The sequence below is a fragment of the Ochotona curzoniae genome, unplaced genomic scaffold (assembly GCF_017591425.1).
Source record: "Ochotona curzoniae isolate NIBS_2020 unplaced genomic scaffold, NIBS_Ocur_1.0 scaffold_4505, whole genome shotgun sequence".
Taxonomy (NCBI): domain Eukaryota; kingdom Metazoa; phylum Chordata; class Mammalia; order Lagomorpha; family Ochotonidae; genus Ochotona; species Ochotona curzoniae.
This window is the reverse complement of record NW_024467118.1, coordinates 21,279,469-21,295,593: the sequence shown is the minus strand read 5'-3', so window position 1 is coordinate 21,295,593 and position 16,125 is coordinate 21,279,469. Positions and strand designations below refer to the sequence as shown.

Below are 16,125 nucleotides of genomic sequence, written 5' to 3'. Positions count from 1 at the left end.
AACCACCTCAACATCTTGTTAAATTTTTGCCATTATTTCTACTCCAAGTTTAGCATGAAATCATTAATGTGAATTACTTCAGATGATGTGGAAGTATTTTATTTTAGTGCACATTTTGTGCTCAGAACCCTCAAAACTATTTTTCAGATGCCTTATTTTTCAAGTTGCATTTAATTGCTATGTAAGATGAATGTCATTCCCTTTTGGTAAATGAGAACATTGGTGTCTAGATACGTTGGTAAACTGGGCTTATAGACAATCAGGAAAAAGCTTACCAAGATTGTTCTGCCGGGTCTGAGACGTAACACTGCTGTGCATTGCCCCTTTGGGTGTGTTCCGATCTGCTGAATCAAGCCTGGGTGCCGCTACATTCAACGCATTAGATGTAAAACAGTGCTCAATACTCCAGAATCCAGCTTTTGCTTTGTACTCGCTATAAAAATATAGCTCTAGACACTGAAATTCTGCATTACTGTCTACTCAATATAGTTTATAGCCTCTTAAAGCCCAGTTGTGCCTGGCTCAGGTCTGTTTCTCAGGATGAGAATAAAGCTCATGATCATGCAGTAGTTAATGTGAAATTTATTTTTAACTTGCTTTAATGTTTAGCATTCACATCTTGTTCTATTTTTTATGGTTTTACCTCTTGGTTATTTGGGGATATACATTTTCTTATAATTACCTTTTTATTAGGTAATACATTCAGTTGAGCCCAAATCCAAAAAATTTTAAAAAGACACAACATTTTAAGGAATGATAACAATAGTTAAATTGTCCAATTTAAGCTTTTTTTTTTAACCAAATTGACTTCATCTTCAACAAAGTGATGTTGTAGATATAATACGTACTTACTTAAGATGTTGTAAATATATGTGCTTGCTTAAGAAGGAATTGGAGCCAAAGAGGTGAACCCAAACATTAAGAGAGTCTGCATTTTGTGCATAAAGCAATCAAGTGTCACCTCCTTTGGAAAGCATTTTATGAATGTTGCTGTCATTTTCTGTACTGGATTCAATACTTCCCCCTCAACCAAGTCTTTTTGCTTCATTTCATACCTTTCACACATTTAACCTGCTTAGATTATGATCCTTCCCAGAACAGGTACTCTGTCATAGCCTTTTGTTCAGTGTGAGAACTTAGCACAGACTAGGCCATGAATAAATGTGACTTGATTAGGAGAAATTTTTCTAGATCTTCTGCCTACTCAGAATTATTCAAAAAATCACATGAGAGTTCCCAAGTGTTTATAAATTTCAGAGCAGTGTACAAATAGATATTCAGAATAATTGAAGGAGTATTGATGCTTCATGAGGGTAATTGCTTTTAAAACCTCTGGATGCAGACGTTTGCACTGAGGACAAATATAATCCTGATAATCTTAACGTGCCATTTTGTTCTGGTCTGCTTCTTTTTAATCAATGGTATTAGTGACTCAGAATTTTTTTTTTTACATATCCCGATTGAATGCTTTTTCTTTTTAAACTTCAATAAAAGGCAAAAAGGGGGCCCAGCGCGGTGGCGCAAGTGGTTAAGGTCCTCACCTTGCACACCCGGGATCCCATATGGGCGCAGGTTCTAATCCCGGCAGCCCCGCTTTCCTTCCAGTTCCCTGCCTGTGGCCTGGGAAAGCAGTCGAGGACGGCCCAAAGCTTTGGGACCCTGCACCCGCGTGGGAGACCCGGAAGAGGCTCCTGGCTTCGGCTCGGCATAGTATTGGCCGTTGCGCTCACTTGGGGAGTGAATCATCGGATGGAAGATCTTCCTCTCTGTCTCTCCTCCTCTCCGTATATCTGCCTTTCCAATAAAAACATAATAAAAATAAATCTTTAAAAAAAAAAGGCAAACAGGAATGTTAGTGTTCTGCTGTTTAGCTATTGCAGAGACATACCCTCTAAATTCTCCAACTGCTCTTGCTATCTAAGGTAGTTTTGTATGTCTCAGTGCTGGTCACACAGGAGAGTCAGAGACCTATCAATTGAAGATTCCTAGATTCTGTGCTCAGTTTTGTGGAACTAGAATCTCAGGGTGGGGTGAGATGTTACTCCAGGTGATTTCAATGAACATGTGGGACAGAATCTAAACATGCCCTAAATGCTTTTGAAAAAGTGGCATAATGTCTCCAAAAATATTTTTAATAGAAAATGCACTTGTTTCATATTTAATAGCTCTCGAGAGCACTGGCATTTATTTTGTAACACTGGTGTATATTTTACAGTCAATTTGTGCTGGTGAGCACTGTGGGTAGTATAATTACTCAAAACCATATGGCCATGGCAAGCAGCTGATGAATGGGATACAATTTTCCAGACCTAAAAAATACTATCTTTGCTGTGCATGGGAGAAATTTGGGGTATGTAGTTGGCCCGTACTTATTTTAACAGAAATTACAGCCTTCTAAATGGACGCTTCAACTCTTGCTTGTAGAGATGAAGCCGTATCTATTGAAGCAGTAACCTTGATGAGCCTCATCCGTTTCCATAAAAGGTTGTCATGCTTGCCATCTGCTAGTCTGATGGTGAAAGTGCTTGAAGCCTCTGCCGTTAGTAACTGGCAATACTTGCAGGTCAGGCCCCTATCACAGAATCTAGCCTAGAATGGTCTGATACCCAGCTCTTGTCAAAAGTCTCATTATGGAGAATTGTTTGAAGGACGAGAAGCCCATGTATTTTATATTAGGGTTTATCCCTGCTCAAGGTGAGCCATCAGAAAGTGGTTTTAAAGATATTTGTCTTGCTACCCCTACCACTGCCTCCTTTACAAAGACAAGCGTGGGTTCTTGGTGACATAAACTAGGCATGGAGTGGTGGGGTGGTTAATGCACTGATTACCTAATTCATGAGTAGCACTGGCCTGTATTAATGGGAATTTGGTTTGAATTTAATGAGTTGTTGTAACTGTGGCCATGTGCTGACATGCTATAGCTTGTTAAGTGTGGATGCTTAGGAAAGTGTGATTTCCTGTCTGTCCTTATAGATTCCATTAAGTATAGGAAGTGGAAGTGGAATACTTCTGCTCTACATAACACTCAATATTTCTCTGCATCTTTTATATCATGATTCTCACTTTCTGATTTGTATATGCTAATAAATGAGCCATTTATTCTCTCCTCAGGGGAAAAAAAACATTCAGTTGATTTTTGTTCTAAATAAGTCATATTCTTATGTTAATTAAAATTGTCTATTTTTTTTTTTAAAAAAACAAGATAGGCTTTTTCACAGGTTATGACAGTCAATACCTGTGTGAGTAGGAGGACATTTGCTTCAAAATGTCTTATCTCACTTACTTTACCACTCATGAGTATATTAATGTTAAACAACAAAAGCTCAAAAGAATGGTTCAAATGGAAAAGGATTATTTTAATAAATCACATAGGCAGGAGAAAGTTAATACTAGAAGGGAATAGAGTTCTTGGATTCCTTTTTAATGCTCTGACATGAAAGTTTGTCCTGAAATGTCTCATCTCAAGGATTCTCACACACTGAAACAGCCTCTGGATTTCTAGAAGTTATTTGCTAGGAAGGAGGAAAGGGTGAATGGCCTTTTGCCTCTGAGATTGTCCTGCCCTATCCCTGTGCTGCCTCCCTCCCTCCCCCTATCCAGAGTTACAGGTGTCATAGTACCAAAACTAAAACTGCAGTACATGACTGTGCTTAAGGGTCAGGGATATGGAAAAATAGCACTTGTAACCTATACAGCAAAGGAGATAGGTGTACTGCTTCTTCATAATCTCCTACTGGAAACATCCAAACAGTGTTTGTAATTTTTCCTGATGACAATGTAGGATTTCAGAATACTTTTAGTAAGACTCTATTGTTAGGGTAACTCATTTTTGTAAAACAAGTTGACACATAATAGTTGTACATACTCAACTTTGATATGGTGTGATTATTCCATACATGGTATGTGAATTCACTGTGTAATAACATTCATTTTGAGATAATGGATTATATTTTATAAAGTGTTGAGATTCCTTAGTTAAATTCTCAAAATCCTGCAAGGAGATCACACAAACTTCACGCTGTTACAATGAAGTTTATTTGTAGCCTTTTGGATAGTCAACCATTTTTTTCCAGAGAATGTGAACACAGTGGGTAAGGATGTTAAGCAAAAGGTAGTTTTCATAGAAACCCAATTAGTATTCTAGGAGCCTTAAGAATCTGAAGAAGGAATTGAAGAGTAATACAATATTGGGAATGTGATGAAATTATAGCTTCACCAAAAAAGCAGTGCTTTTGTTTAAAATATAAAAAGTATATGACAGAACAGAAGTAATTTCATATCAGAAAACAAAGAGAAAATTTGGCTTCAATTTCTAACATTATGTCCTTGAGTCTCAGTCCCAGCTTTCTACATGAACAGTAATTATGCTGAGCTCACCATGTCATTTATTCCCCCATGTGGGAACTCTTGTACCTAGGTCGAGCCTAACTGGTGATTTCCTTTATTGAGTACATGAGGGCAAATATAATTCCTATTTTGAAAAGCAAGTATCTATAGTCCAGTTAGTTTATCTGTCACAGAAATCCTTACTCTACCCATATCCCTACTGCTAAAGGTAGAATGCCATGTATGTTATCTTGTATTGAAAAGGATGTCCTAAAATGAGAAAAAAAAAATTCTCAATCCATCTTCTAATGAATTCATTACATATATGTATGTGTAGTAAGATTTCATAGGATCTGCTGAATTTTAGAAAATGCAAATTGTAATTTCAAAATCAAGTTTTTACAAGATTTGTTTATTTTGGAAGTGCTACTGTGGAAAGGAGAGAGAGAGAGAGAGAGAGAGAGAGAGAGAACAAGAGAGAGCAAGCAAGCTCTTGTACACGTTAGTTCACTCTCTAGATGGTTGTAACTGCGTGGTTGGGACTAGGCCAAAATCTAGAACCTGGAACTTCCTTATGGGTCTTCCTTGTGCTTGGTAAAGCCCAAATATTGGCAGGGGTGGTACAGTTAGGGTATCCTCTGCTGTTTTTTTCCAGGACACCAGCAGGGAGGTGGATCAGAAGTGTAGTAGCTAGGACAGGAATCAATACCTGCATAGGATGCTGACACAGGTGCTGGGTTTACCTGATGCACCACAACGCTGACTCCCAAAACCCACTTTCTAAAATAATTTTCTTTGTGTTTTTTCTCAAACTAGGATTTTAAGAGTGGACTGGGCATTACTGTCATTCCTATGAATGTGGCAAATGTAAAACAAGTGGACAAAACTGTAAAACAATCATTTGAGATAATCACTCCCTATAGGAGTTTTAGGTAAGCTAATTTTAAACATTTTGTGTTTATGTAACTACAAGAGTATTTGGGGCAGTCTGATTTTATTTTGGTCATGGTGACATATATCTCTTTGTGAGATACTTAAAATTATTTGTTTTCCAAATTATTTCTTCTCTAATTTTAGCCAGCATATTAAAATAGCTTGTAAAAGTGACCTGAGTAACCTGGAAAAAATATTTTTCACATGAAATATGGGTTGTGTCTGTTCTTGCTATTTCTTCTTAGTGGACTTAGTGTATTAATTTTTTTTCTCAGCAAATATGTGTCAGATTCCTCCATATTCAGAAGGAGGACAATAAAAAAGGATGCTGTATTATCATTGTGTTATTATTTACATTTTCTTTTTTAAAGATTTCCTTACTGTTTTTGATAGGCAGAGCTGTAATGGAGAGATAAGGGCATGCATTGGTTCTTTTCCCGAATGGCAGCAATGACGGGAGCTGGATGGATTCAAAGCTAGGATCCAAGAGCTTTTCCTGGGTGTCGCACTTGTGTGCAGGGGCCCAAGCACCAGGCCATTAACAGTGAGCTGGCTTGGAAGTAGAGCAGCAGGGGCTCGAACCAGTGCCCATTTGGGTTGTTCCTGGAAGAAGCTTAACCAGCTATGCCATGGCACTGGCACTTTATTTACTCTTTCTTAGGCCCATCAAATGTACTCCTTCCTTTAAGCTTTATCTAATTATAGCTGCTTCAGAGTTTCTTTCAGGGAGCCCAACTTGGAATTGTACTGAATTTAATGGACCTCATAGTACTATCTGCTTCAGATATTTTAGCATTATCTTATAGATCTTGTGACAAACAGTTTAGTAATTGAATCATTATAACAAGAAAACAGAAAATTTAAGGTACTTAATGTATTTTAATGTCCTATTATGTTTCCCATAGCTTGAGTATACAGGTTGCATAAATGGTTCTCTTATGAGTTCAACCATGTTAATTTATCACAAATGGTGAACATAATACAGTGGTGTGTATATCACAGGCTATTTTTCTAAGACTTTGAAAGACTAATAATGGATTAACAATGTAAAAAAATGTTATCAGACCTGTTACATATTTGTGTGTGTTGGATTATGTCCAGTGGCCAGAGTCGGGAGAAAAATGATCACTTGAAGCACAATGAGCTGTATTTGTTTGTTTGCAGATTCTGGCCTTAACTGTATCGTTGGAGAGAACTGAACACAGTCAATGAGTGTATTAACACTAGAATAGCAATGAAATTATATAATATTTCAAACATACAGTCCATCTTGTCCATTAATATGTTGGCTTACATGTAAACCAGTTGGAAACTGTGTGTTATAAACAAACACAGCAAGGATTTCAGGACATTTGGCAACAAGGAACACATGTTTTAATTCAAAATTTTCATAGGTTTTCTGAAGCACTGATATATTTTAAAGCATTCTTTTCTTTGGAACATTTTAGTGTGAGTGAGAATTTTTGGGGGGCACTGAATGTAAACCACAACGGATTTGCTAGTTTATTGTAGATACTAGTAAATGGCTCTTGGAGGTGAAGTATTGTTTTGAAGTTGTATCTCTTTAATTAAACACCTAATGCACACTCAGAATCTGAACACATCTGAACAGGTCTAAAAATGAGTTAGAAATCTGTTAGAAAAGCAATCACTTAAAAATGTTCCTGATTTCTCGGTTTCTTAAAACCATATGGATGTTCTTCTAACTTAAAAAATATATATATTTTTAAATCTTAAAAAAAATCAGTTTATGGAGCAAGTTTTTGACTCTTGTGGCCTGATTAGTTGGCAAGATATTGCTGTAGTCCTGAAACTATGCCAGTCTCTTATTGATTGCATTAATAATCATTGTTGTGGAACTATAGTCTCTATTTTAGTATTTTTGTAAGATTTATTTTTATTTGAGAGGCAACTTTTACAGAGAGAGAAGGAGAGATAGAGAGGTCTTCAGTTTGCTGGGGTCATTCCCCCAGTGGCCTCAAATGGCTGAACTGCTCCGAAACCAAGAGCCAGGAGATTGTTTCTGTTTCCCATGTGGGTGCAGGATCCTAAGAACTTGAGGTTTTCACCCCCTACTTTCCCAGGGTGTTGAATGGGAAGTGGAGCAACTGGGACTGCACCCCGTACACATAAGGGATGCCAGTGCAGCAGGCAAAGGATTAGCACACTCTACCACTGCATTGGTCCCTCATTTAAGCTTTTGATTTAACAAAGCAATCCTTTCTGTCCTGATTAGAAAAACGTGTTAATCTTGGTTAAACTATACGAACAAAGTCATAAGCAGTATAGAAAACTAAAAAAGTAAAAAAGAAAGGATTTGGTAAATTAGATGATTTTTAACAGTAAAGACAACCCCGATCTCTCCGGAAGGTATTCTTTTCCGCTACTGTTTAGTTTGTGAGTGAAATGAGTATGCAAACCGAGCATGCTGCTTAATTGACCTTTATAAGGGAGATCAATAATGCAGAAGCGTTAATTGTTTCAGCTTTACAGCAGAGTCTGAACAAGAGAAACAAGACTGGATTGAAGCTGTGCAGCAATCAATAGCAGAAACTCTCTCTGATTATGAAGTAGCCGAGAAGATCTGGTTCAATGAATCCAACAGGAGCTGTGCAGATTGCAAGGCTCCAGATCCCGACTGGGCGTCCATCAATCTCTGTGTTGTCATCTGTAAGAAGTGTGCAGGTAATTAGTGCTAGGTTATGCTCCTCTTCACGTTGTGGCAGATTGGCACTGAATGTTCTTTGTTGTCCTCTATAATGCATCCTACTTATGACTGTGAAAAGTAAAGCCAAGACAAGCTTGGTCCCTTTAAATCAATTTTGAAAGCCTTGTTCTAACGTTCTCTTCTTCATGAATCGTGTGGAAAAATAACTTGTTAAACATGTAATATTTTCTGCCTGCTGGTACATGTGTGAGTCTCTATTTTTTTATATAAGATTTATTTATTTTATTGGAAAGGCAGATGTAGAGAGAGGAGGACAGATAGAGAGGAAGATCTTCCTTCCAGTGATTCACTCCCCAAGTGACCACAATAGCCGGTGCTGCGCTGATCAGAAGCCGGGAGCCAGGAACTTCTTTCCAGGTCTCTCACATGGGTGCTTTGGGCCATCCTCAACTGCTTTCCCAGGCCACAAGCAGGGAGTTGGATGGGAAGTGGAGCTGCCGAGATTAGAACCAGCACCCATATGGGATCCCGGCACTTTCAAGGGAAGGTCTTAACCATTATGCTATCGTGTTGGCCCTGTGTATGAGTTTTTAATTTTTTAAGATTTTATTTATTTATTTGGAAGGCACAATTACAGAAGAAGAGACATAACAATCATCCATTCTTTGGTTTATTTCCTAAGTGGTCACGTGTGTAGAACTGGGCCAGGCTGAAGCCAGGAGCCTGAAGTTCCATCCCCATCTTCCATGCGAGTGCTAGGGACCCAGGCACTTGTATTATCCTCTGCCTTTTCCCAGGTGCCTTTACCAGAGAGCTGGATTGAAAGTGGAGCAGCCAGACCTCAGCCAGCACTGATACAGGATGCTGGCATTGCAGACAATGTCTGACCCTACTGTGCCACTTTGCCGGCCTCCATAAGATTTTTTTTTAAACGTCAATATTGTGCTTTTGGGATTTTATAATACACTTTGATCAAGCTTGAACCTTTCCATGAACACTTGCCCATTTTTTCTCTTTTTAATACTTATTTTTCATATCAAGTTTGTTTTGTACAATAAACATCCTATTACCAGATTTCCTTTTTTTTCCCATAAAAATATGTACATAGAAGTATTTGAACACATTATAGACATTTTTGAAAAGTATAGGTACCATGGCTGGTTCTCTTATTTTGTCCTTCTCCCTGACTACCTAACTTCTCAGGTGTGTTTGGGAGCTCAGATGAGTGTTTGAGTGATTAGAGAGAAGTGGACCCAGTTTAGCTATGTGTTTAGAGACCTTAGAGAAAGTTCCAGTACTACCATCACCTGTTCTTCCTCTTTATACATAAAGAACTCACCTACAATACCAGCTGCTCTATTACTCAGAGAATTAAAGAGGCAAGACCATAAGTTGTGACGCATTCTTCTCAAATATATAAATAGTAATTATAGTAGAGCTAAGTGCAAGGCTCAACTTTCAATGAGAGACCACAAAAGAGGAACATCTATTTCAGCAAAAGCAAAGACAAGGCATTTGGCTTACATGACATTGTTCATAGCTTTGTTAATGTTTCTGTAGGGTTCTAGTCTCCATATCTTAGCTTACTAAGATGAGTTTCTTTACCAACTAACTAATAGTATCGACAAAGACAACATCATTTTATCATCCTTTGCTTTGCATTTTCCCATCCTTTCTCTTGCCTGGCCTATTGAAAGAGACATGCTGATGCAAGCATTGTAGCCTAGAATGCTAATCCCCATCCTTCGGCATTGGCATCCAATATGGGTTCCAATTTATGATCCAGCTTCCTGTGTAGGACCTGGGAAAGCAATGGAGAATGGCTCCTGTTTTGGGCACCTGCACATTTGTGAGAGAACCAGAAAATGCTGCTCTCATTCCTGGCTTCAGATTGGCTCAACTGTGGTCATTTTGGCCAATTGGGGAGTGAACCTGCAGCTGGAAGATCTCTGTCTTCCTGTCTCTCCTCTCTGTAAAATTTGCTTGTCAAATAAAAATAAATACATCTTTAAAAAAAATAAAAGAGAGTGTTTGCGTGGTCCTAGGGCACTGCTGTCCTCCTGTCCTTTTGTCCCCTCTCCTGAGGATTTCATCCCATCAGGCCTCTCTCTGCCATAATATACAGAAGTGGTTTCTTCTGTTTCGTGATGTGAATTTGCTCACTATCTCTGTCTTTTGACATTGGCAAGCTTTCTGAAAATCTTTTGTTCTTCCTTAGGCGTTGTTGTTGTGGGCTCCTTTTCCTTTCACAGATGGTATCCTCCCAGGAGTATTCATATGCACTTTCTCTTCAGCTTTCTTCAATCATCTTTTCTTCCCAGTGAAGCACTTTCACTGCACTTCCAGTATCTGTTGCTTCTTCTCCGTTTCTGCCTGCTCAGCTGTGTTTCCGCCCTTGACTGGCATGTTTGCCTGGGATTTCCCTCCTGCCTCGCTTTCCAAGATCCCTTCCTCTATGAGTGTACGGTGGTGTCTGTCCTTGTTGTTCAGGTCACATTTTTGACTCTTCATGCTCATGAAGGCAGTGTGCTATCTTGGATTCCCTCCTGAGCCCTCTCTCACTGTGATGCCTCTGAGCAATGCCACTACTTGGAGTACAATTCTCTCTTTCAAGCAGATGATTCTCACTGTTGGATACAAAATTCATGTAATTAATCTACCTCCTAGGCTTACTAAAAAATGCTGCCCTCAGCCCTTTTCCTGAAGCTGCACATTTTCATGCATTCTCTACTTGATCATAAGGAGTACTGTCTGTCCTGTACTCAAGTCTGAAACTTCAGAGCCCCTTGGGCTTTACTTTGCTTAAAGCCCGCAGGCATCTCCCCAGCTCTTTGTTTTTCATATCTGTCCCCTCCCTTTAGTTGTTCTGCCCAGGCTCTGTATGTTCTTGATGAACTGTGGTTGCTGTCCCTTTTGTCTCTTCCTACAGGAGTCCAGTTTTCTCATTCATGGTATAACCTTTAAATCATCTTTAAAAAATGCAAACCTGTGCAAATCTCTGCCTTCAGGATTCTAGGGCTTTCTGTGTTAAAGTCATTTGAACCCTAGAGGAGGAAAAGAAAGAAATTTTTGCTTACAAGGAAAGAGGAATGAACGCTTACTGCTCATGGGACAAATGATTTGTAATATAGACCCAGGACTATATCTTGTGTACCTGTTTTTCTCTTAGCATGAAAATCTTGAGATGCAGCCTAGCTGCCCAGGAATTACTGATGCTTTGAATAGGGTTATCAAAGATAATAGAATACTGGGTGCTTACTCTCTTCCATTTGTAAATGTAGTATAAAGAATAAACAGTATCTTATTTATGAATGACAGGGAGGAGAAAGAGGTATGAGTTGATATCATCTACTGTTTCCCCAACTGCCCAGATCATCCAGGGTGGCGGCAGGCACAAAATCAGGAGCTAAAAACTCATTGCAGTATCCCACATAGGTGAGAGGTATCCTGCTACTGGAGCCATCTCCTGTAGCCTCCAAGGATGTGCATTAGCAAGAAGGTGCAGTTGGGAATGGAGACAGAATTGGAACTTAGGCACTCCAAGATCAGATGCAGATATTCCCATTCATAAAGTTTATGCCAAATAGACCCCCATATTTTTTTTAAGATTTATTTATTTTCATTGCAAAGTCAGATATACAGAGAGGAGGAGAGACAGAGAGGAAGATCCTCCATCCCATGATTCACTCCTCAAGTGACCGCAATGGCTGGTGCTGCGCCGATCTGAAGCCGGAAGCCAGGAACTTCCTCCAGCTCTCCCACGTGGGTATAGGGTCCCAAGGCTTTGGGCCATCCTCAACTGCTTTCCCAGGTCACAAGCAGGGAGTTGGACGGGAATCGGGCCACCAGGGTTAGAACCTGCGCCCATATGGTATCCCAGTGTGTTCAAGGCAAGGACTTTAGCTGCCAGGCCCAGATTCCCATATTTTTACACTCATGTTTAGTAGAGTTGTAGCTGGTTTGGTGTAAGAGGAACATATCTGGAATTATTTTTATGTAAATATGTGATTTAAACACATGCCTTTAAAATCTTGGGAGGTAAAGAAATTCAGTATAAAAGGTTTTCAATGACCTGTGGTACTAATATGTATGTATATATGCCTGTGCCTATGCAGAGGTTCAGACTCCTACATAGTCATGTATCTCTAATGCAAGTATGTTCCGTTTAAAGTGTACTTTTATGTCATTGTAGGGTATATGATTATGTGTAGTGATGACTGCTGTGTAATTGGCCACTGCTGTTCTTAGTGTTGCTGTCACGTGGGAAAGTGGATATTGGTGTTTTAAGTGGGAAAGTGCATTCACACATACATATGTGTAAATATATTTACTATTCTTAGAGAAAGTTAAAGTTTACCTACACTTTGAAATAGGAATACTTTTTCTGTTACACTCCAGGACAACATAGATCGTTGGGACCAAAAGATTCTAAGGTGAGAAGTCTAAAAATGGATGCCAGCATTTGGAGCAATGAACTCATAGAGGTGAGTTCCACTGTGTGTGGCCAGAACCACAGAGGCTGTGGGAAAGGAATGCCGTGGGGTGATGTGAAGCTCTAGGGGTTCTTTGATGGAGCTGTTAGCACGTTATGAAATGGCTTATAGCCTGATTGATAGTCATGACTCTTTTACACTATATGATAATTTTTCTTTAAAAGTAAAAAGGTAAAAACTACATTTACAGATGTGACAGCTTTCTGACAATTAAACTAAAAGCCTTTATAACCCAGACTTGATAAAACATTAGAAAGGGGAGAGTAAATACTGAGCAAAAGACACGATTCATTTGCTGCGCTCTGTTACTGTGGTTGAGTCCAACTGGCTCTCTGCTATTTCATTTTTGCTCCTGTCCCACTAGCACATCAAACCACGTATTCAGCCTTTGTACATGAATCTGTCTCCATTTAAGTTACGAAGAATACTTTGCTGAAATTGGCATTGCTTGTAGTTACTTTCTAGCCTAAGTTTTTACCAGTATGGAAAGTAGCTAAGTTGTATTAAAAATAGCTACTGTATGACTTTCACACTTCATCTTTTCAAATGAGTTGGATCTTTCATGTATTTTCTTGTATTTTATATTGGTTTATGCTTTAACTTGTAGCGTGAGTCAATTTTCTGCAGATTAAAATATGTCTATGAACTGTTTTTTTTTATTATTTTTTGACAATTAAGCTTTTTATCATCATTGGAAACAAAAGAGCAAATGATTTTTGGGCTGGTAATCTTCAAAAGGATGAAGAATTACACATGGATTCACCAGTGGAAAAGAGAAAAAACTTCATTATTCAGAAATACAAAGAAGGCAAATTCAGAAGGACCCTTTTGGCATCTCTCACTAAAGAAGAATTAAATAAGGTATTCAGTCCACCATAGTTTTAGACCTCAGCTAGATTGTCTTTAAACATGTACCAGGATGTCTGATAAGAAATAAAAAGTGGGATAGATTTTTGACTCAACAATGCTGCTTTGGATACCTGCATTCAATATCGGAATGCCCAAGTTTGAATCTGGGCTTGCCTGCTTCAAATCCTGTGTTTCTTCTAATGTACAACTTGTTTTCTATTGTACAACTCAAATTAGTTGGCAGATTTAGACTGAGTTATTGGCTCCTGGCATCAGACTAGTCGAGCCTCAGCTTTTATTTCTGGAGTGTGAACAAGGGTTTAGGAGACCTGTTGCTGCCTGCCTGCCTCTGGCTTGGTCTTTGCCTTTCAAGTAAGTCGAAATAAATAAATAAGTAAATTTCAAACATCAAAATGTCTTAGATTTAAGAGTTCAGTCATAACTTCATTCATATGTTGCTGACAATGTCACCAGTGTTGCCATAGTTTACTGAGTTTATTGTTAACAACTTATGGTTTATCCAGTGGAGTCATGGCAGGATTTTTTAAGCCTCACATGGTTTTTGTTTTTGTTTTCACATTTATCAGTTCTTTTCTATAAGTTTAATGATAATGCTGTTGGATAAGGATTCCTATTCTTGCAGCATTTGGCTGAACATTATTGAAAATAAATTCTGTTGTGCCCCTATGAAAATAAAATGTATCAAATTGATTTGTATTTGTATTCTGGCTTAGTTCTCCACAAATTAGTTTTCCCACTTCATTTATGTGAGAGTTCTAGTAAAATCAGGTCACTAGCTAATTTTAAACAGGACAGTAAATATAGATAAGTTCCTGAGCTGGGAAGGGAATGAAACAAGATGTCAGGAAATCATTTGGTTAGATGTTGGTTGTTACTAAGATATGGAATCTTTGGGCCCGGCGCGGTGGTGCAGTGGTTAAGGTCCTCACCTTGCATGCCTGGGATCCCATATGGGTGCCAGTTCTAATCCCGGCGGCCCCACTTCCCATCCAGCTCCCTGCTTGTGGCCCGGGCAAGCAGTTAGGACGGCCCAAAGCTTTGGGACTCTGCACCCGCGTGGGAGACCCGGAAGAGGCTCCTGGTTTTGGATTGGCATAGCATGGGCCGTTGCGCTCACTTGGGGAGTGAATCATCGGATGGATGATCTTCCTCTCTGTCTCTCCTCCTCTTTGTATATCTGCCTTTCCAATAAAGATAATAAAAAATAAATTAAAAAAAAAGATATGGAATCTTTTTGTGTAGCATTTTGAAGGATGCTGATTGCACCATTAAAATAACTGTCTGGTTATAAGCTGTAGAATTAAAAGAAGATGTCATTGACTATGATTAAACAAATCCTCTTTACTGGAGTTCGATGACTTAACTATGTAGAGGACATTGCACTCAGCATGCCTGGGATACGATGCTACCACTGCTTCTTACCAAGATCCTGGCTGCTGTGCATTCTGGGAAGAGGCTCTAATTGCTGCCATGCCTGGGAAGACCTGGATAGAATTCTTGGCTCTTTATTTTGGCCTGGCCCGAAATGATGAGTATTTGGGGAATGAATTAGCTGATGGATGAGCTCATTGCTTTTTTTCTCTTTCTGGTGCTCTTTTAAATAAATAAAATTAAGAAGTTAAATTATGAATTTGGGAAGGTAATTGGTAGAGAGCAAGGCCATATGTTCCTTACATTCCTTTTCTACTTGATGCTAATACAAATCTTATAACTGGCTAGTTACTGATTCTCTCACTGGGATCCTGTTGGCCTGCCACATATTTACTAAGAGCCAAGCCATTAGATTGTTCTAAATTATGTACCAGTCAAACACATCTCTCTCAATTTTGGGGGAGCTTAATGTATCAGCCCTTATCTCCAATTAGGCCCTTTGAAATTGACTGTTTTTAAATTTTTTTTTTTTAAAGAACTGTATTTGGTAACTGTTGTATGCTTAGTTTGGAGATACAATTCTGATAGTAAATAGATTTGCCTCTTTATTCATGGTAACAACAGTAAAATCAAAAGGTTAAATGGAAATAGTCGCAATCCAACAACTTGAAGGAAAAGTATAACATGACAAGACAGAGTAAGAGGAAATATACATGAAGTGAGACTGTAGGCATTTGAAAGGGATGACAGTAGTGCCAGTTCCAGGAACAATAGGTCCTAGTTCAGCCAGGAGATTAACGTGAAGTCTGAACGAAGAATTCAGGCCTTTGGATGCTGGTTTGAAGTGAATTCTGGAGGTGAGCTACACCACAGTACGAATCGTAATGATGGGCTTTCTGGACAGTGCCTGCGGTTCATCCTGGGACCCCTCAGCTGCTCAAGGGGCTGGCTAATGACTGCCCAATAGCTGCATTACAGCAGACAGCTTCACCAGCAGACTGTCCACGTACTCCTGGGAGTAACGGAAGTAACCAACAATGAGACAGATGAGGACTGACATCACGGGAAGAAAGGAGAGGGCAGCTTATTATTTTGAAGCAAAAAATGCATGGTTTGGTCCATGCATTTGCTAGTTTCAGTGCCTCCATGTACTCTTCTCTCTACTCTCTTCCCCACAAAACGAAGATACTGAATTTTCCTTGCACTCAATAGTTCACATTCTCAAAGCACAATGATAATTTGGATAGTTTACCAATCCCGAATAGTTCAGAAAATATTCACAGTTAGGGGAAATGTTATTATTACATTTGAGATGAGTAGCAACCATTATCAACTTGGCTAAGTGTAACAGTGTTTCTACTGCTCACAGGAGGGCTTAGAAGGGATTTCACAGTCCCAAAGCAATGCATTGGGACTTGGAGGTCTTACATTACCTCTCAGTCCATACAGTACAGGGCTGTCTGC

The 16,125-nt window shown here is 39.1% G+C and overlaps 1 protein-coding gene across 3 annotated transcripts in view; it reads left to right on the top strand.

Annotated features, from left to right (window-relative positions):
• Positions 1 to 16,125, top strand: part of ARAP2 (ArfGAP with RhoGAP domain, ankyrin repeat and PH domain 2) — a 172,145-nt gene that overhangs the window by 76,508 nt on the left and 79,512 nt on the right. For all 3 annotated transcript variants that reach the window (XM_040965926.1, XM_040965927.1, XM_040965924.1), the window contains exons 10-13: positions 5,143 to 5,258; positions 7,745 to 7,944; positions 12,326 to 12,411; positions 13,099 to 13,281. In XM_040965926.1, coding sequence (XP_040821860.1) covers positions 5,143 to 5,258; positions 7,745 to 7,944; positions 12,326 to 12,411; positions 13,099 to 13,281 — 585 coding nt within the window. The remainder of the gene's footprint in view (positions 1 to 5,142; positions 5,259 to 7,744; positions 7,945 to 12,325; positions 12,412 to 13,098; positions 13,282 to 16,125) is intronic.